Source organism: Contarinia nasturtii, unplaced genomic scaffold (assembly GCF_009176525.2).
Source record: "Contarinia nasturtii isolate CC-2019 unplaced genomic scaffold, AAFC_CNas_1.1 Cnas_scaffold_1902, whole genome shotgun sequence".
NCBI classification, from domain to species: domain Eukaryota; kingdom Metazoa; phylum Arthropoda; class Insecta; order Diptera; family Cecidomyiidae; genus Contarinia; species Contarinia nasturtii.
This window is the reverse complement of record NW_022199232.1, coordinates 77,645-100,226: the sequence shown is the minus strand read 5'-3', so window position 1 is coordinate 100,226 and position 22,582 is coordinate 77,645. Positions and strand designations below refer to the sequence as shown.

At 35.6% G+C, this 22,582-nt stretch overlaps 1 protein-coding gene across 1 annotated transcript in view; it reads right to left on the bottom strand.

The window, feature by feature from the left end:
- LOC116347431 (toll-like receptor 3) overlaps window positions 1-12,119 on the bottom strand; it is a 23,561-nt gene extending 11,442 nt beyond the window's left edge. Inside the window, exon 1 of the mRNA XM_031778009.1 lies at window positions 12,057-12,119. Coding sequence (XP_031633869.1) covers window positions 12,057-12,119 — 63 coding nt within the window. The remainder of the gene's footprint in view (window positions 1-12,056) is intronic.
- Window positions 12,120-22,582: the final 10,463 nt, after the last annotated feature.

The window sequence follows — 22,582 nt, the reverse complement described above, 5'->3', positions numbered from 1 at the left end:
TGGTAATTATAATTGAATGAATTGGCATTGAAAAATTCGAAACACTGTTTGCACCATGTTTTATTAGAGTTTTAACTGCTTCTAATTAACCTGAAATATTTTTTAATGAAAAATTGAATTTTTCTTACTTTTCTGTACAAAGCTTCACGTTAAATTTACAAAATCTATTGATAAATAGATAGAGAGATTGAACTTTAAAAAGGCAATTTTCAAAGCAACATCAAGAAGACACAATAAATAATCAGCTTAAAGGGAAAAGAGCGCACAATTTTAAAGGTATTTACCAAATTTGGAAGCCGTTTCTTGATGGTACTTTTCATTCACATCGGCATTTTTATTTATAAGTTCTTGAATGCCCGCTGTGTTACCTATTGATAAAATAGAATTGTGTTACCTTATTGAAAAGTGAAGTGAACTTGATCTGGAGAAAACTTAAACAAGCTAGCCTACAACGGTATAGCGATGCAGTAGAGATTCCGGAAGTGGTATTTCACTGGAATTATAAACGTTAATATTTTTAAATGAAGAAATGGGATGCAAAACATGAATGAAATTATTTCTACTCAAAGATTTCAAAGAAACGAAATCAGTTCATTTTGCCAAACTGACCTACTCATGCATTTACCGTCTTTATCTTTTGAAACTTGAACTACATAAACTCAAAATATAAATCCCTATAACTTATGTAGTTGTGGTAGTTATGAGCCAATCCAGACGTGCTTTAATAAAATCAACCCGATGCAGTCAATAGAAAAACGGCACAAAAAATTCTATATTATTAAGTAAACATTTTACTTTGTACACTAATTTCCACGAAACCAAACCCAACGAGAGAAATAACGACCAGCAGAAATTTCATGGTTATAGTGCCGAAAGAGAGATTTCAAAAATGGAAGGAAAATGATGCAAAATCAGATTTACAGCAAAATTCACAGAAAATGGTCAAAAGAGCACAATTTTGCAGAATGAAATTGAGAGGATTTCAGAGAAATAAAATCAGTTTTGCACTAGCACACAGACTTACATTCGAGTTGTTGATAAATCGAGAAAATAAACTCAAAGAGTTTGACAAAGACTGAGACAATTTTAAACTGAGTAGCTGTACGTTCCACGCCGTTGCTTTCATTCAAATTGCATGAGAGAAATGTTGCACACATCAGACATTCAAATGTGATAAAGCTTATCATGAGGCCAAAGTTTGGAATTTGCGGGCATTAGTTTTGAATACAGCCTAGAATACAGCATGATAAAAGAAAACAAAATCCAAAGCAGTGACAATGAAAATCGGCAGTAACAGTCTAATTTTTACAGATCCTTATGAAACGAAAGGAAAAATAAAATGTCTTACATCCGTAAGATGAAATTTTCCGCACTGTGATCCACAACATGCATTTATTACGTATCTTTTACCGTGAAAATGAATTCATGAGAAAACTGAATCTGATATAAGTTTTGCGATACAAATAATTTTTGTTGGACTTTTCAATGCTTGTATTATATCGTTATCATGTGAAAATTTCCAGAGGTAATTTTTTTCACAAAAAGCTAACATTCTGAAAGTTTGAAGAAATTTCAATACAATAGAGTGGTACCTTTCATACAAAATTTTCGTTTTTGATCAAAAAATCCAAAATTTTGCTCGGGAGGTACCCTCATCAAACGTGTTTTTTGAGGGTTAAAATAATTTGAAATTAAAATTATAAAAAATTCAAGTTTTACTCACGTCGAGGAATAAATGAAAGTAAATGTGAGATAGCTCTATGTAGAGCTATTAAGTACAAAATGATGCACGTTGGTATTATCTATAAAACGGCATGATGAATCTGAATTGCATGTGAGTGTTGCTTTGATAAAGTCATTCTGATAATTTTGAGCACACTTCAAATTGCATGAACAAATTATTCGATACTTAAGATACATTAAACTTATCAAAGGTTAAAATCAAATAGAGAACAATGTTCAGGTATTGTATATGATATTCTCGAGATGATTTTTTATGATATTCAGACACGTTTCTTTCTATGACGTATCAAGCCAATGATTGTATTAACGCTGCTCCAATCGTATGGACTAATTACAAATCCATGTTTTCAATTCTATTCAATTTAGATGATAAAATTGAATTTCAATACTCGATACACAACCGTAGCGTAAAAGTAAATCGCCGTGCACGTACCTAAGCTGGTTCCCTTTCCATCGGTAAATGGCTAATTTCCACCACTTTACATCGATACTATCGATGTTAATTTTACAAGCAATCGAATTTCCCGTGTAAAGAAATCGCTATTTATTTGAACTAGGTTAATATGACTTCACTGATGCCGATATCCACATTTTCCTCTCTATTGAATCGGCAACGCTTCTTATCGCCGTAAAATTCGCTTTAAACTGGAACTTCATTCCAAAGTAATCGAAAAGTAAAACTTTATATCGATTTTCCAACAGTTCCACTGTTATCACTAACCGAAATTCACTTCCACATTTCATTATTACTTTCGCCGAAGCTTATCAAAATACAACATTGTTGCATATTCATTCGCCACTTTTTTCGTCGGGCATTTACAAGCCCATCGCGCTGTTTTTTTTTCGAACGTGTCGAGTTAATTTTCGCTGCGAATCATTTTCATTCCGGAATAATAAACGAAATTTCACACATGACGGCGTTTTCATGATTAAATACCGGGTAACAAAATACATGCACTTTATGGCGTGTGTGTTTTTTCGGTGCAGATTTCATGCATGATCATCATGTATTTGATGGTTTTTCACATGGGTTGATGACTTTTTGGCTCTTTTCGATTTTTTTCAAAGTCTTTTCCAAGTGTTTGCACTCACTTGAAATGAAATACATCCTGAAATCGATAGCGGTTTCATTTTCGAATTGACTGAAAAAGGTGATAATTTTCCAGTTCACCCAGTTTTTATATGTATGCGATTGAGCACAGCAAAACAAAGTTTTAGCAAGAAAAACTTTACTTACTGCTACTCAGAGGGTGATGGCGACCAATTTGTGTTGCGAAAAAGACCAAATGAGAAACAAAAAAAAATTGAGAGCGAGTATGTGTTAGTTCGACCGATGACTTTTTGTTACAAAGCTGCATTCGAGTTTGTGGTTTTCTTTGCACGATATTCATTGGCACGAATTGGGGTGGTGTGTGTAAGTGTGGCTGTGTGTTGCTTCAAATTCACCAATGTCCAGCTTTGAACACAAAACCATATTACAGATTCATCGCCACAATTTTCTGCTTTCATGAAAGTTTAAAGAAATTCGGACCGACCACCGAATGCATACCTAATATTATCAAGTGAGAGAAAGAGATAGAGAAAGCAAAGGAGAGAGAGGAAAACAGAGAGAGAAAGAGAAAGAGAGAAAGCAAAAGAGAGTGAGGGAGAGAGAAAGAAATAGAAGAGGAAGAGCAAGAGAATGAGAGCAGAGGAGGCGGTAGGTTGAAAAAGAAAAGAGACGTAAATAATACTATTCGATTCTGAATTCTTTAACTTGAAAACCACCGCAAACTCAAATTTGTCCAGTACCAAACTCATTTTCACGCAAAACTGCTTGATATAAAGTTCGTAAAATGCAATTCAATGCACACACAAAATCCGGTGTTTGGCTTGAGAAAACTTATACACCATTTTAAAAACCATATATACACACTTTGATGCACTTGAGGCTGAGTGTAAAGGGGAGAAAATTCAAAAGGTAGCTTTTTTGCTATTCAAGAGTGAGAAAGGTATGAATGGAAAAGAGAAGGAACCTTCCTTCATATTTCTCTCTCTCACTCTCTCTCTTTCTCTTTTTTCCATTCCCTTTCCCCCTTTCTCGGTTTCTCTCTCTCTCTAAAACCAAAATCCATAGAAAGAACCACCAGTCAAAATGATGCAGGTTGAGCTAAGGTGAGCAAGAGACGAAAGTAAGGTTTGCCTGGAATGAGAAAATGTACAAAGTAGCAAAAACAGGCGAAAAATTATTATGAAGAATAAGTAATATGAAAATGAGCCCCGAAAAGTTTCAAACAAAAAGTCATTCAACCGAATGAACCATTATATGCGGAAAGAAACAACATATGATTTTGCATTTACACCGGAAGCACTGAAAGATTCAATGAACGGATTATGAAAGATTATTTTATGTGAAACATTTTGCATTTTTTTTTTGGAAACAAGCATTTAAGTATTAAAAACTAGCATTTGTATAAAGCTCTTTGGTTATTTACGCAGTATTGAGTCTACATTTTAAGCAAACAGTTTTTTGGTAGAATAGCTTGTGTAAACAAACAACGAACAAGTTTTGAATCGATTATTGATGGGATTAAAGTTCAATGACTCAGATGAAAAGTCATAAGTTCTCGACTCACGTCACCATCAGACATTTCATATATTTTTTTTTTTGTTGAATCAAACAAAACTCTTTTAATTATGAATATATCTACATCAAACCGAATGCACGTCCATTTTAAATGAGACGTGTTCATCTCTAATATTTATGTGTTCCATTTGGAATAACTTTTCAATGCTGACAAAACCAATGTAAATGTACATTCTCGAAAGTCTAAGCCTGCTTTTTCGAAAAAAGTGCGAGATAAAATGAAACTAATATTCAATGAATAAAAATATGGCAACAAAAAAAATGCGCATCATTTTCCAAAGTACTAAACAATTTGGTGCTGTGTTGATGTAACAATCCATAAATCACAAGTGGAAGTGGTTTCCACCCATTTTCATATATGCGAGTAATTTCCACCCACAATCCAACAACCAAGTTTTAATTGTTATTATTCTCACACTGTCATCCAAAACGACCAGCAATTCTGTTGTGATTATTATGTACTATTTTTAACTGGCGTATGCACACCAATTATATGAGCACATCACATGCAACTGCAACGTTTTCAAAGCCACACACACACACACAAAGAGAGAGGGAGAGAGAGAGAGAATTATGATTATTATTGCGTATTATTATCATTTTTCGCCAACTACGTCGAATTTATTCATTTACAGCGTGTAAAAAGTAATTAAGCAATAAAGCCATTATGGTTTATTGCATGGCTGCAAAGCACACTAACGACCAAAGATTGTTGCTCGAAAAACTGAACGCTTTTATTTCATTTTATACGAGTTTGAGTTTTGTTTGTGCCACAAACATGCTCATCACTCATGCGACGTTGAATCGATGCCAATTTTTGCACAACGTTTATTGAACTGCATAAAGTTTTGGATTAAGATTATGGTGGCAAAGATGGTATTTTTTTTCTTCTCTCGAAATCAGGACACACATTTCAGTTGAATGTGGAGACCTAGAATTTGAACGAATCAAAGAATAAGGAAAAATCTAAATTTTCATCAAATGTATGCTCAAAAAGGTTCACATTTTTTTGAATATAAAATGAACTCCCTGTGCAACCTTCGGCGAAAAAAAAATGTGCATGAAAAATTGTGATAAGATATGTAATAAAAATGGTCCTGAAGCGGCGAGGAAAAATAGCAATGTTAAGTGCGGATTCGTTTCCTTAGCAGGTGCGTTCGTTTGTTAATGAATAATCAAAATGCAAGTCGCGACAAAGACTAATTTCTTAACCCAGGTCGAGCCCATTAGCTTGGTCTAATGAGTTTTTATTGCGTTTTTCCTGTGAGAATTGCTTACATGCCTTTTCATACTGAAGTTTTCTCATTTTACCTTCTATCTTTCACCTTCAATCCCCTTTTCATACTCCGACTTCTTCATTCTTTCATAATTTACCTTCTCGTTCCCATGTTTGTATCGTGAGTAGTAAATATACAACACGCACATCGAATTATCGCATCTTGATCTTTTTTCTCTATTTATGGGCTCTCTCTCTCTCTCTCTATCCCTCTCGCCGTTATGGTGCTTTTTATTTCTTTCTCACTCTATCCTTTTCTGCGAAAACCGTTCTGAATGCTGATGAGCGGCCTGTTTTTCTTCATTCTCTCTACAAACTGATATCAAAGTAAGCTCGCACATAATTTCATCGTGTAAAAGACTTTTGTTTCATTATGTCTAACCGCAATTTTGTTTGGCCGGCAATGTGTGGCTCACACATAGTATACACACATTCATCATTTGTAATAATGATAATTTTTTTGACGATATTCGGCTTTATGGCGCATATCCAACGAACACACTCTCGCTACTTTGGCTTGTGAAAAAAAAGAACTTTATCAATAATAAATAATAATAAAATGAAACAATAAATATATTGGGCATAAAGCATCGCATTGGGATGGCGACGGCGGCAGCGATTTTGGGCATTTTCGGAATGGATATGTGAGTCGAAGCGCTTTTTTGGATGAGCGAAAAAAAATTCCGTCAGCTGAAACGATGATAAAATATGTACGCTTTTGGATGAAACAATGGATGAGAATAGGCAATAATCTGTGATGGTATAAGTAATTTGGTAGGCGAAAAAAATGGCTCGGGTCAAGTCGACGAATAAAAAATTGGACTAATCAAACTTGTCAAAAAACTAGCTTGCTTCAGTTTGACTTGCTAGCAATTTTGATGAGAGAGAGAGAGAGCGGCAATCGATTCGAATGTAATTTACTCCGCTGTATGTAGCGAATGATAAGACGAAACAGTAAACTTTCGCCCCCAAAAATCATGTGAAACAAGGAATTTGACTTATTGTTACATCGGGCTCAACAAAAGCGCCATAACCACCAGCCATTCTAAGTAAGGTTTACATGATGTTGATGATAAAGCATATTTAAGTGAGATAGAAACGACGACGGTTCGATGTATATACGCAGTATGCGACCGGATAAATCATTCGGTTGAATATGAATTTTCTTTTTGTGCGTGTGTGTGAAATGAAAATAAAATAAAAACACATAAATCCTTGCATTCCGTCGAAGCGAACAAAAACTGTCGGATTTTTCAACTGTGCATGCTCGGCAAAAATGCGATGCTCATTCTACGCCTAAATGCAATTACATTTTGCCCAAGACGTTCGTTTTGTTTAATGCAAACGAAATGTGAAAGCTCTTCGAGAGCGCTGTGGGGGGAAATGAGAGCAAACGGGACAACGACCACTGAATTAATGGCTTCATAGTCTGCATTTTCTTTTGACAACGAACAAATCCCACAAGGGAATATATTGTCCACGCGCCAAAACACCACGGCAAATAGATAATTTCAACATTGCCAATGATAAAGAATTGTAATGTTTGTTTGTAATTCTTTTCGCCATTCCGTTTCATTCATTCGTTGGTGAATTCATGAAAAAAAAGAGCTCCGAGACATGGTCGCACACAACGCTACTCATGAATCGAGCTCAAAACATTGAGAGACAAAAGACAAGACCATTCCATTCCCATTGTCTAATGTAAACTCCATCAGTGTGAGGTTTTTGATTAATTTTGACTGGCTCAAGCAACAAAATCCTTTGAAATGGAGCTCGCATCGTTGGTAGAAAAAAACGCCGAAACAAAATTATAATTTTCGAAACTCAAATGAGCTAGTTTCACCGACAATTTTTCGAGTCGCAAAACAAGAAAGAACAGTTTCACCCATTTTCAACTTCGTATATAGCTTAAACTGAATAAAACTTTGTAAAACGAGTACCCAAAATGCAACTGTATATGGTTCTGTCAAAATGAAAACACTGACAATGTGCTGAGCGAAAATTGATTTAAATAATATAACCATAAAAAAGGAGCACAGAGAGAGTTGTGTGAATTTTGACAACGATATTTGGAACAAGCAGCTTAAAAATTGTCATTTCATTTTGGCATACGCTACTTTTACTACAAAACAGCTGCTGCTAGTGATGCTGCAAACGAAAACGAATTTGATACGGCCATGTATTTACCGAAATAGAGCTACAACACACAATACGACGAGTATGACGCGTGAGAATTTCAACATCATCAAATATGGTTCCGCAGTTTTTTTTATTGTTCCGATTTTTTTACGACTACTACATAGTACTCGAAATTATGCATCAAAACTAACAAAGCAAACTTGAACATTTTCGAAAATATATCAGAGAGAGAAATATAGCATATGATTCAAAGAAGAAAGGGTGGTAAAAGTGCGTGACAGTTAAGCGGATGAAATGTGGAGGGAGACAGCTAGAGAGAGGAAGAAAGTTGGGAAGAGCGGGAGAAGGGAGAAAAAAAAAAGAGAGAGAGATCGAGAGAGCGAAAAAGGAAGAGAGAGAGAGGAGAGAACGAGAAAAGGAGGGAACAAAAAGGGAAGAGAGACAGAGAGCAGTAGAGAAACTGTGCTAAAGAAACAGTGACAAAAGGCACGATCTCGAAATAGAAAAGTAAAGAGAAAGATGAAAATAGAAATCGAGAAGTACGCGCCAAATGGAAATGCACAAAAATAGTCTACAAAAATGCGAAAAGTGAAGAGACACATAAAACGTAGCGAAACGCAGAAGGAGCAATCATCCCGGATGATGTAATATAAACACATCACATCACATCATATTTTTATTTGTGGCAATGGACCAATATCAGAGTTACGAGTGTTCGAAATGAAATTGCTGGAAAAGCCAAACAACACAAATGTGTCACTCACTCAACTTGCTTCAGAGAAAAAAAGCTTGATTTTGTCGCATTGCCACCATATTGTACTCCGACAAACCGAACCAAGAAATAAACTTATATCGTATTGCCATTGAAATGACAAAGGCGTCGCTTTTTACGACCACTTCACATTCATTCGCGCTACTCTCTCTTTTCCATTCATGCCGCTACAATTCAATGGAATAAACGAGGTTGTAAATTTTATTTCGAAACATCTTTGGCATTTCATCCAAAAAAAGAATCCACCACTTTGTTGCAACCATGGACATTGACCAAAACATTTGACGCTTTCTGGCAAACGAACTTACCATACTAAACTTACTTTGAAGCATGACTAACAAATTTAAACAAATTTTCTATACATCAATGTATCCAATGCAGAAATTGAATATTTTTTCAAGTTCTCCACATATTTCTCTGTTCGATTTCAAAAGCCAAACATATTTTTGCCAAAAAAATCCGCCTAAGTGATTTATGTTGTTTTAGAAGGCGGACGAATTTTCATTATTCCGACTTTGAATTTGAATAAATCAAATAAAATCGGCTTAAATTGTGCGAAAAGTTAGTATTATTTAACAGATGTCAGCGTTCACGGTCTAACTCGATCAACCGATGCGGTATACTGAACTGGTGTAATCTTAATGGAATCGAATTCATCAAATTGTAATTGTGTCTCTTTCCGTCTATCGATTTTTTTTATTTACACGCATTCTGCTGTTTTTGTTATTACATTTGCTGTTCGGGCCGACCTTATCTTCTCTAACCGAGTTATGCGCTATATGTTTTATATGAAAACGTCACACGAATCTCCCCCGAAAACGACATCTTTGGTCTTGCAGCAGAAGCTGTTTCTATGCTGAAAATTTCCTTTCAGTTTAAAAAATTTAAAATATTATTTATGTAGAATTGTACAAATATTTTAAAACTTTGAAATGAGATTTACAGAAATATGCATTTGAAAATTGTTTTAAAAAATAAACACGGTACAGTCAATTTCAAAAATTTCAATGAATAATATTGTTGACATATTTTCACGATGACAGCTATTTTTGCGGTACAAAATTGACCCGTTTGAATGATTTGCATACAATGATTTTTGGATAGAATAGATCCGTAAGATCTCCGCAAGATCCGGATCCAAGCGTACGTACGTAGCCGCATGATACATACATTCCTTACTCCGTATTGCTATGGCATGCGAATCAAAGAAGGGGAAACAAGAATAACGAATTTGCGTGCGTATTATATATGTATGCATCATGCGGCAGCGTACGCACGCTTGGATCTGGATCTTGCGGAGATCTTTCGCATCTATCCTATCTAAAAATCATTGTATGATGATTTGTCAATATTGAACAATTGAACATACTCTACACACATGGGGAAACAGAGATGGCGTTGTCGTAGCATGTAGAAAAATATATGTTTAACGCAATATTCGGCTTATCTTCTCCGTTCGGTTCCGTCTCACATCTTGTTTTAGAAAATGTAGTAATTTGAAATTGTTGTCGTCAGAGTGTAATTTATACGGCCGGCATTAGTGCGAAATGTATGGCAACAGAAAGGAATCGAGTGAATGCATGTGAGGTTCAGCAACGGCATGATTTTAAACAAATAAAGTCGACGCAATAAATAGATGCAAGTGGATGGAATGAGCCACATTAAAATAAGTACGATGGATTGCACAGCCACACAAAGAGCAGAAAGAAAAATTACACGCAGAAGGAACGAGAGAGAGAGAGAAAGAGAAAGATAGAAAGTGCGAGCGTATTTAATGCATGTAAATAATGTTTCTGCGATGAGCTGTTTCGCGTTTCGCATAAGCTGCTTACGTTGTGGATTCAATACAATGAAAAGTTGTAAATTTGTTCACTCTCTGTCTATTTCTGTCTATCTATACCGTCGAGCGTGAGCTACCAAATCCCTTGTACACAGTTCGTCTATATGTGCTTATGCAAATGAATTTGCCACCCATTCCAAATCGCACGCCGAAAACATATTCGCGCTTTGTTTGTTTTATTCCGTCATTCGGTGTATTTATTCAGTATATATTCCACTTTAATTCTCACATTGTCTTATACATGTTCTGGGAGGCTGCGGAAAGACAATGTCTCGATAAGTAAACAAAATGTGCGATGGATGGGGGAGAACGCGTGTTAGCCGTTTGTAATTTCCGTAATATTGGTCGTAAGTAAACCGCTATGCCATTCTTCTTATTACATTCCAAATGTGACTGAAATACCTTGGATCGGCTACTCAATAATATCCACTTGTTTCTAGATTATTTCACTTTATTCGTTCAACTTTTTCACATATTTACACATGTCTTCTCCATATACAGAATATATGATATGCATGAATGCATTTTGCATCAGCTCGAATTCTTTCTATCGCATCAGATACGAGCACTCGATTATCATAAACTTAAACACAACTCGAGAAGTACCTCGAATCAGGGACCAATTTCATGAAACTAAATTATGGTGATGCCACTCGATTTGCATTCGAGGTGAAATGGTGAAACTATACCCTGACATACTCATGCTGAAAGTTTTTCAAAGTCTTTTGCATTCCATGTACTCTTGCTTGAGTTGAAGACTCATAAATGTAAATGGCATGAAAATTCGCTTCGATTCATCATATGACCCAGTTAGATTGAGAGAGATAGAGAGGAGGAGGAGAATGATCTCGGTTCGTCGAGTGGAAAATATGCTTGAAATTGTTTCCAAGCATTTGATTAATTTTGAGAAACGAGCTATGATTGAAAGTAGACCACTAAAGCCACTTTCATCGTAATAATAGTCAACTAAGTGAAGCCAAATTGAATTCGAATTGAGCGTTGCGATAGTTTTGCATATGAAATTTATAAGTTTTTGAGAAGGACAATTTGAGGGAAACTAATGTGCATTTTTTTGGAGCAGGAGAGATGGACTGGAATGGAAAGAAGAGAAAGAAATTGAAACAGAAAGAGAGAGAGGGAGATAAGAAAGAGAGAGAAAGGGAGATAAGAGAAAGAGACAGAGATATGGAGAGATGAAAGAGGAAGACAGATAGCGACATGGCGAAAATGATAGAAAACGACATGCAAAAGAGACGAAGAGGAAAAGAAGATTGAAATAACAACGCAAAATCCATTCAATTCAACATCAACGATAACTTTAAATAACAAAAGAAATGCGATTATATTGACTTTGTTTTCTTTTTCTAGATGTGGAAAAGTCATTTTTGCCAGCAAATATGTGTTCCTCTGCACAAAGGGCATGGCGATGCACACAATAGCATGCAATCCTTCCATGTTGACCATATTTTCTCATTACTTGTGTAAGCTGATGTAATGAACAAATGTACGAACTTCCCAACTTAAAATGACATTCTCTGTGTCTTTCGCTTGGAAAATTGTATTTCGTGTATCATTTTTGCGGTGCACTGACTTATTTATCATTTTCATGTGCATATATTTGATTTTGCCGAGAGATGCATCATTCATTCAGTCAACATACTTTCAAACTGAGTTTATTCATCGGACGCTTTTCGGTTTGTAACGATGATGACGATGTTGTCATCGTCGTCATTCACAAGCCGATTAAATTACGTTTGAATGAAACGTGCAATTTTTAAGTAAACTTGTGCTACAGCTGAATGTATGGAAGCAGAAAAAAAATATGTCGAGGGCAAAGTTGTGATGGAGCAGCGTCTGCTGTTGATGATAGACCCATTTTTTCTGCCACATCCAGCTTGCTCGCACATCATCATTTTTATGGGAAATTCTTTTTATTCAACCCTGGGAATTGGATCCCTTTTTCACAAACGCTTTTTTTATTACGACTCTATTCTCGTAAACACTTCTTTCATTGCGTCGCAATTCGTTCTTTTCTCGATTAAATTACGTTTGCGTGACTGCATTTTTGCCTGTCTTTATTTTTTGGCCAACGCCATTCGAATCCATCAAGTGACCGTCCGGAAATGTGATGTTTATTTTTGTGTATTTAGCTTTTCTGTCTGATGCACGCAGCGACGACGTTAAAGGTGACGCCGTTATTTTTTCTTGGTATTCACTTTGTTTACAGTTCTGGAACTTTATCTTTCAAGCAATCGCTCTTTTTCACACATAATCTCACTGTAGCTCCCATTTTGTCTCTCTTTCTTTCCAATTTTTTTTTTGCTGTCTCGCTTTTATGTCTCTCTTTTCTCATTTTTTTCTCTCTCAATTTTTCTCTATTTCGCTCTATCTCACAGACACTTGTGTGCGTTCTCTAATTCTCGTCCACGCACTCTCCCACGCTTATCGCATGTGATTGATCGCTAGTTATTGAGTTAAGTCTTTGTCGGCCTCTTTACACCGTGATGTTCAACTTTGCTCATGGGATTCCCAAAAAGCCTGAAAAAAGGGTTTATTCGTCAATTTATACACTGATAATTCCTTCTCATTCACTCTCACGGGATAAATCGCACCCATACAGTCATTATTCTTCATGACCTTCGCACAATGGCCACTGAACGCACATAAAATGCACTTAGAACCATAATGTTAACACATTACTTTGTAGACAGCAGCATCGTGTAAATAAATTCAAAATTAGATTTATTCGCAAGATAAACGACACACAATCGATTCAAATTTAAGAATTCTACCCCCATTTTATGAGAGAAAAAACGCAGTATGGCACAGAGGTACCGAGAATTGAATTACATTGGACACATTATTGGCCAAATACGGTTATGGGCCAATTGAACCAATAATCAACACCAATTTGGGATAAGGCTGAGCAATAGCAGTAAACTGCAAGTAAACTCTACATTGCAGAGTTAATTTTGAATACTAAATCCTACAGAAGAAGAGATTTTAATTGAAAACAGACAAAAGACACCATTTTATTTGAAAAATGTGGAAATTTTCAATCTTTTTATTACTTTACACATTTTACTTTCGAGTGGAAAAGATATTTTTGAATAAAATTAAAACAAATTACCGACTTTCTTTAAAAAAAAAAATACTTTTTCCATCGAGTGGCGGAAAAGTGAAATTCGTAAAATTTACAATTCGTTTTAATAAGAAAAGCCATAAAGCACCGCTGATATATAAAAGATGTTTTATTGCATCCAATTTTATCCGTCTTCTCTTCGTATAAAAAAAAATACTTGTATTTTCTTCATATTTCGATCTTGTCAGCTGCAATATTTGAGTCACCTGTAAAATGTGAAAAAAGAGCCGAAACAAAAGCGTTGTGTCTGCGTCGTCTGTAATGTGCATAAAACTGCATACAAAAATGATTGTTATTTACAGGCGGTGTGTTTGTTTTAACTTTTCTCTACTTTGATCGGTGCTTTCTCTCACCATTCCGTCACCCAAAGAGAATTGCTTTGCATACACGCTACCAACTCGTTGACGATGATGGTGCTTTAAAATGTGTGCGCGCCACATGCAACGAATGAAAAATAAATATCAAAAAATAAAACCAACAACTCTGGGAAAATTTATATTTTTAAATTTATCCGCTGGATTGCATATATGGAGAAGCGCGTTATATGGTGTCGTTGCAGTTAAACATTCTCGAATGCCGTGCGAGTCGGCACGCGAAATATTTTCGATTAATGGGCGACTTTCTTTATTCACATTTCTTTTCTTTCCCGGTGTTTATGTGTCATTCAGTAGTGTGCATACGTAAATGTGTGCGACATAAGTAAACGATCTATTTCCGGATGGGTTATCCATAACATGGCATAGCGGGTTCGAAGCGCATAACAATCAGTCAGTGTCATGATGAAGTGAAATTAATTTTTCCACTTTTTCATCATTCCTCCTTCCCCCGTCCATCCATTTCACTCGGGCCGTGTTTCGCTTGTTAAGCCAACGAAGACATTGTTTGCCAGCCCTTCAACGGCACGGGGTATTTTGTTTTATTTTTGCCGCTTGAATGCTTGCTATTTATGCATTTTTTTATTCTTCTATTCAAGTCGCCGTCTTCGCCTTTCCATTAGCAAATAACGAGAATGTTGCCTTAAACTCACTTTGGCATGTTTACATTTTGCAAATGTATTCGGTGCAAGTGTCTTTCGTTCCTGCACTGACAGTCTGACACATGCACACACACTCCAAATGCAAATCGACGCTTAGTCTCGAGCCAGATGCACACAAAACAGAGATCGAACAAAAAAAAAAGGAATGGCATGGAAAAATAGCAATAGAATAAAGTGATCGATGTACACTGCACTTGTAAATGTACCGAAAGTTCGATTTGCTTTAAAATGCATTTTAAAATGGTATTTCTCTCTGAACTGTGCAATAAAAGACAATTTCAAACACTCGATTGGCTTTAAAGCCATGCTCTTCGTCTATTTTTCCCCATTTTTTTTCTCAATTGTTTCTTCCCCCGTTCGTCATCTCCTTTGATTTTCATCGTATTTTCTCTTATTTTATTGTACTTTGCACCCATTCCATTGGTGTTTGGCTCCCTTGCCGCCACCGATTCCCAGGAAACTCGTTCATGTACAGCTTTTCTTGAAATAATTTTGCCTTATTTAAAATAATCGAATGTTTAGTTTTTTTTTGGTTCGCTTCAGTGAAAATGGAGGCGAGTATTCGGCGATGTCGTTTCTTGTGCAAGCTATAGACACAAGGCGGATCGGATCTTATAAATTAAATTATGCTTTTGGTCGTGTGAGTTTTTTTCTATTAACGATAATAAATAGCGGAAATGTGTAATAATCATAAATTATGTACATTTTCTACAATATGGTTTGCGTTTTGTTGCGCACGCCGTGTGCAATGCAAAAGGATGTTAGTTCAATATAGAGAGGGAGAGAGAAAGAGAAAACAAAAACCACATTCACACAACTCGATCGGCAAAGAGTTATGCAATAGAGAAAGCGAACTATGGTACTATTTTGTCTTTTTAGTAACTGAAAGTCAGAGCACTAAACCCCCGTTGAGTAATGTGTTTCAATATTAAACGGTGGTGTTGTGCACTTTTTTTGCTGCTGCTGCTGCCATGCATACTCTATTCGAATCGATACATGTTCAAGACAATAAGAACAACATCAATAAAACACAATTTCTCTCTATTTCCGTCTCATTCACCGCATTGAAGCGCTTCGCGAATTACCAATAATTTAGTTCGATATTAATTTTAAAAACGTAATCAACGGCTTACGTGACGGCAGCACATCGAAAAACCTCTTTGGATTTATGTGAAGACACTCATTCTCTTTAGCACTTCGACGGCGTGCGAAATTCTTTATGGTTTTTCATTAAGTTTTCATCGTAACGCAGAAAATTTAATCCGAACGAAAAATCGATATTTCAATACAACAACAACAAAAAAAATGCAATATTAATGAATTTTTCGCAAAAACCTCCCCTCCCGTACAGTTTTGCATCCATGTTAATTAATTTGGAAAACGTGTGTGTATGTTACTCTCAACATTCCATAAATTCTAAACACTTGAAATTCTTCTTCATCTTTTCTCGGTTCTGGTGGCATTTTGACTCACGACGAAGCGATTCCTTCTTGATTCCAAACTTGAATTGGTGGCATTGCATGTGAAAGTGTGTGAAAATTCAAGTTGAACGCTGCCATAAGCCAGTACAATTTAAACTCACTGAATTTCAATTCAAGTCGGTGTGCATCTTTTTCGAGTAAAAATCGCTTTCAAGGGATTTGCTCGTTTTGGCAAGCAAAAAGAACATGAATATACGACATTTGCTCACCACTTGACGTTTTCACTCTCTCTATCTCTCTCATACACTGAACAATCAACAAACAGATTAAATCGAGCACCAAATAAGAGCGTCGTGATGATTAAAATGCGATTTTTTCACCCAGCATTCGCTGCATCTATCTTTCTCTACATCTCGTACAGCATTCTGAATCAATTCAACGGAAATTCGCTTTCATCGAGCCAATTTCGGCTTGACTTTTGTTCTTATTTAGTTTCATAGTAAGACGATTAGAAGCCAAACACCAACAAAGAACGAACCAATTGGGTTTTTATCGTTGTTTGTACATTCACCACAAAATTCCGCACAAAATTGAGCGAATTTGTGCAAAAGTTAAAAGTAAAGGGCTTTGAGAGGAAAAAAATATGATTAAGTATGATGAGTCAAGAGCAAGTGGAGTTAAGTGAGAAATAGATGGAAAAAAATTTAAAGAGCGCCCATGGAAGAAATAGAATAAGAGAGAGAGAGAAATATCAAAGAAGCCTCAACAAGAAATAGTTAGATAGAGAGAGGGTGAGAGAATATAGAGAAGATAAAAATAGAAAAAGATAGAGAAATGAGATGGGGAAAGTGACTAAAAGATGATTGCAAAAGACCAGTGTGTGTATGTATTTTGTTGCAAATCGAGTGTGATTGAAGTAATCAAAGCGAAAATGTTAATCAACGAAAGTGACGAGTTCAAGTTGATTAAATCCATTTTGATGCAGTTCATTGTCGCATTGCATTGTATGACGCAAAAATGAACCGAACCAATTTCTGTCTCTCTCCATCTCTCTCACATTTTTCGACATTTAAGCACACTGTTTTCGTTGTATCATGTGACTTTTTTTTGCGTATTTTTGTTTGTGAATCGAAATTCGTATTTGATTTTTGTTGTACGATGTATTTCATTCAGAAGGAACGAATCATTGTGTGTATATGGCAGAATCACGCAAAAGGTCGGTGTCCGGGCCCTTAGTTATGCTATCACTTGCGTAGTTGATACAAACGTATATAAAATTGTATTCCTTCTTTCAACTTTTGAACATAGAAAAAGTTGAACTGAAGAAGCGAAGAAAAAAAAACATAAGATGCGATAAGCGCGAGCTACAAAAACACCACTCCAAAATGATAATAACATCAGCAATCTGAAATTTATGAACGAATTACAATGCGATTTAAAACAAAGTACGATGTAAATAGAAAGTCAACGAGAGAGAAAGCGAACGATAGAAAAAAGACACCGAGGAGGAGGGAGTGAGAGATAAAGCCATGAAGAGGGAGAGAGAGAGAGAGAAAGAGAGAGGGAGAGAGAGAGAAAGAGCCAGAAAGACGAAGAAAAAGAGAAAGAAAGGGAGAGCAAAAACTCGAGACTAGAAGAAGCGACCATATCACATTCTCGGAAGTGAAGCATGACAATAGCTGTTGAACAAAAGCAATACAACAAACCGCACAACCATTTATTATTCCAAACAAATCGTCTTTAATGTGAATAGCATGAAGTCATTTTATGTCAAATATGATTAAAAAATGGCATTTTTTCCATTCACAATGCTCGAGACAATGACGACAGCAAACACTATCACATAACACCAAGATAGTAAAAAAAAGGCCGCAATCATATTTCGTTGTTATATTGTAGTGCTGTGTTTTGCTTCATCATTCGTCCATTACTTAATCTTTAGTTGTCTTTCTACTGTGCCTATTGACGGATCTCTAACTTCAACTTAACCATTTTTCTACAATTGAACCTAGCGCCGCACGCAAATGAAAATGTGAAAGAAAAAGTGCTGGTTTGCATTAGGATTTATAGCATCTGTTGCCGGAACAAAAAAAAAATATAAATCATAAATTTTATTCAAAACGAAGACGAACTTAAGTGCAGAATAATAACGAACAGAGAATAAAAAACACTCATTCAAAGTGAACACGATTCTTAAGCGTTGAAATATGGACACAAAAAAAATAATTCACAAGAAAAGCGAACAAAGTGAAGAAATTCCAAGATAAACGCCGCAAATAAACCGCAAAAGTGAATAAAAATTGCTGAAAAGCGGAAAAAAGAAGATTGAACGCGTATGAAAGCACACGAATTCAACGGGGAAAAAAGGGAAAGAATAACAAACGATCGGAGATTGTTGGGGAAAAAACACGAAATTAAAAAAATAATCGAGAAAATTGCAGAAATATCATGAATCAGTTAAGGAAATTACATGGGAACGGAATTATATTACGAAAAGTGAATTACAATTTGTGAATTGAAGGCAGAAAAAAAGTCGAAAAAAATAAGTCAAAAAGCGATAGAAATAACAAAAAAATCCAAAATCAACAAAAAACACCCTAAAAAGAGGATAAAAATCGTCGGGGAAAAAAATTCACACAACGACCGAGACACAACCCAAAACCCAAAACCTAAATCGAATAAAAAAGCGGAAAAAACAGCAAAAATCAACAATAACATCGCTAGCAAAATCTTTAAACCAAATCTAAAGCAACTGCAGTACAAAATCTGAAAATCTTCGTTCAACAAAAACAAACTCGCAAATCTTCAAACTAACACAATAGCAATCGAAAAATTTCTCGTTAAAAACCGAAAATCTTGATGCGATTGTTGAGCAAAAGGCGATTCGATTAAATTATGACCGTTTTCCGTCCATTGCGACTGATGAAAATGCGTCGCAAATAAAGCAATAGTGTTGTTGTGATGCGAATTTCTGCACAACGATTCGATTAAATAGTGTGTAATAATGCGGTGATGAGACGACGTCGTAAAAAAAGTACCGAGAGACAGATTTAGCCAGAAGATTGAAATAGTTCAGTTTTGTTGTTGTGTCTTTTAGAAAAAATTGAGAGCGAAAGAAAACCCAAAAAGAAAACAAAAAATGCTGTCCATCACTGCTGTAATAATCGTTGTGTGGTCGTTGCAAGTGTTGGCAAATCCGGTAACAAATATTGAGTGTGATTGCAGTGCAACGTCATTGGAATCGGATTCGTCAGCGTGTTGTGTGAGTGAATGGCCAGTTATACAGCCATCGATTCGTGTAACATTTCAAAATGTACCGAATACATCGTCCATAATCCAAATGAAATTGCATTCAACGGCCAATTTCACCGAAATCCCAGCACAAATCATCGATACATTTGCGAATGTCATGTACTTGGAGTTAACAATCGGTTTAGAACGTTTGCCATTGCCTCGATTCCCGACCAAATTGAAGCATCTCAATTTGAGTGACAATCGTATCACATCAATTGACATTGGTGCCTTTCAAAATGCACCCGATTTGGAGCAAATCAATTTACAATACAATCAAATCGGCACCATTGCCGACACTGCCGCATTTTCCGGCCCAAGTAATTTAAAACATTTAAGTTTATACCATAATAAATTAACGACTTTAAAACGGGACATGTTTAAAACGGTGCCATTATTACTCAGTTTGGATGTTAGCTGCAATGAAATCACAACCATTGAAGATGGTACTTTCGATTTGCCGCATATTAAAGAGATTTTAATGAGTGATAATAAACTGAAAACACTTTCCCAAGAATTGTTCAAGGGGGCACCAAGTGTTCAGAACATTGATATACAGCGGAATTTGCTCGAACACATTGGGAAAGCATTCGATATTACAAGAAATTTACATCAATTACAATTGTCAGAAAATCATAATATAGACGATTTGAATGTGATGGATCTCACATCGAAATTACCCGAATTAATTTCGTTGAGCGTTGATGCCATTGGCCTTCGTTCACTTAACAATCCAAATACAACACAGACAGCAACGACAACGCCTCAACTGCCACTGCATACGTTAAGCATATCGCAGAATCATCTATCGCAAACGGATTTCTTGAAACAATTATCCATATTTACAAAACTTGAAAAACTCTTTGTTGATGCCAACAAATTTACGCGATGGGACGATGCTGATGTGAGAAGCATCAAAAAATACTTTCCAAATATTGAACTTATTGTTACGAAAAATAACGCATGGGATAGACGATGGGTTGAAAGCACATTAATACCCATCTTTCAAACCAACAACATTTTCTGCTCAAACATCAAATATTTAAACACTTACATTGAAGGTTTTACCAACAGCATTGACGGACAAATTATCGAGGGAACTGAATGCATTTGATGGGTTATCACAATTTTATTCACGATTTTCGAACATTCAACTAAATTGGAGAGTTGTTTTTTTTAGCTTTTTGTTGAAGTGTTCACGAGTTTTTTTTACGCTAACATTTTTTAAGGTCAATTCGCTAGCGGAAAATTATTATAAAAAATACTGTTTTTGTGTTCTTTTCCAAACAAATTCCATTTCATAGAAGATGTTTCGATTTTTGACAGGATTTCATGTTTTAATAGTGTAAAAAATTTACTGGGCATTGACTTCGTTTTGGTGGCATTGATTGACTTGTGGTGGTGGAATCCATTACCGGATGGAACCGACCTCCCCAATTCTCAAACCAAATTCACCTCGAATTCATACCTCACTCGACCCGGAGTCACCGGGAGTCATCCGCGAATATTTCATGGGATTCAGGCTGGTTCGAGGTCGGTGCATGTTACTCCTGTTCTCAACCATCGACCAGGCCCGAACAACAACCATTCACTAACAACTACTGCCGAAGCGAACCATACACCACATGCAGTGCAAATTACAAATCAATCAATACTGTTCATTTTAATCAAAAACTATGCATTTTACATGAACATAATTTAATACAAAATATTTCGAGCGAAAAAAAAGTGTCGAAAATTAATTGAAACGTAGATCGAACTGGAAAAATAAATTGAAATATTTGAACTAATTTAAGCATTATTTTGAATATAAATTGAAAATGCCATTAAAATACAAATCGAATTCAATGTTAATTTAAGAGATGTGCAATTTTCAGTTAAAAATAGAAATGAAAATCATTCATCAAATTCAATGTTCCAAAAAAGTGTCATTCTAATTTAGTAAAATGCTAGCAAAAAAAAACGAAAAAAACCGTTGGTAAAAAGTATGTATTTGAAACAACGAAGTAATTTTAATGAGCCGAAATGCATTTGTTGAGTTGGTAAATTATAATGTAAATTTAGTTTTAATTAAAAGTTAATAAAATACCAATTAAATGGCAATGACATGAGTTTAATAATAATAAAATCGAGGCAATGAATAAATTTTGTGGTAAAATGTTGTGTATATATTTATTTAAAGATTCAACCACAAAACATGTGAACATGGTCACATAATCGCAAACTCAAATAATAATGGTTTATTTCTATTGATGGAATTTTTTTCCCACTTTTCCAATGTTTCCGTTCAAATTTCCATTTCCGTTTACAAAATTATCAGCAGCTGTTGTTAAGGTAATTGCGCGTGATTTCGAATAGTGTTGCGTGTGTTGGGGCCTACAACAAACAATTTGTATGTTGATTTTTGTGCTAGAATTTCTTTATCGCACTTATTGACATAATTTGTGTGTTTTTGTGTCGGTCAGTTATAGACATATATGAAAACTAACCGTTTGTTATCGCCGCAAAAACACGCGCCAACTCAAACAAAACATGAATATATTGAAATACGTAAATTCGATAAAAATGATAACAAAAATTCCATTCATACAGACCAGCACCGAACACAAAATCTAATTAGTCAGCGTCTATTACGTTATCAGTGTTTCTATTCAAATGGGCCAAAGAGCAAATGCCAATAAGTGTCTGGATTTTTGTTTATATGAGTCGGCTAGAGACAGCAAATACATGTGGCGTTTGACTCACAAAAAAGTCGGCATTTTTTCTGTTCGTTACAAATACTTCCGGAAATAATTCTGTCGATTTTTTTAGTTAGAACTTTTCTATCGCTCAAAAGACGAGACATGGTAAATGCTTTTCATATCACATGAATAAGTTTTCTCGATAGCACATTATTTCCTGATTTTATACAGTGTTGAATGGGTATTACGAATGGTCGAAACGAACATTGTCTACACTTCTCATGCAATTTCAATGGAAAGCAATTTGACATTTTCTGGCAAACTACAAAATGTAAACATGATCGCATGGCAAATGCGAATGAACCAAAATCGTGTATGTTCGACTTATGGCTTCTTTCTGTCTTTTCTCTTTTTACTTTTCCGCACACATAGTGTAAGGTGAAAAGTATTGTAATCGGTCAAAATTTTGAAAACTTCAGAAACATGTTTTCTGGACGTTTCTGAGGTCAGCGAACCCGAATCAGGCCGTTTTGAGCATGGTTTATGTTAATCTGTACGTCGTACGTCGTACGTCGTACGTCGTACGTCGTACGTCGTACGTCGTACGTCGTACGT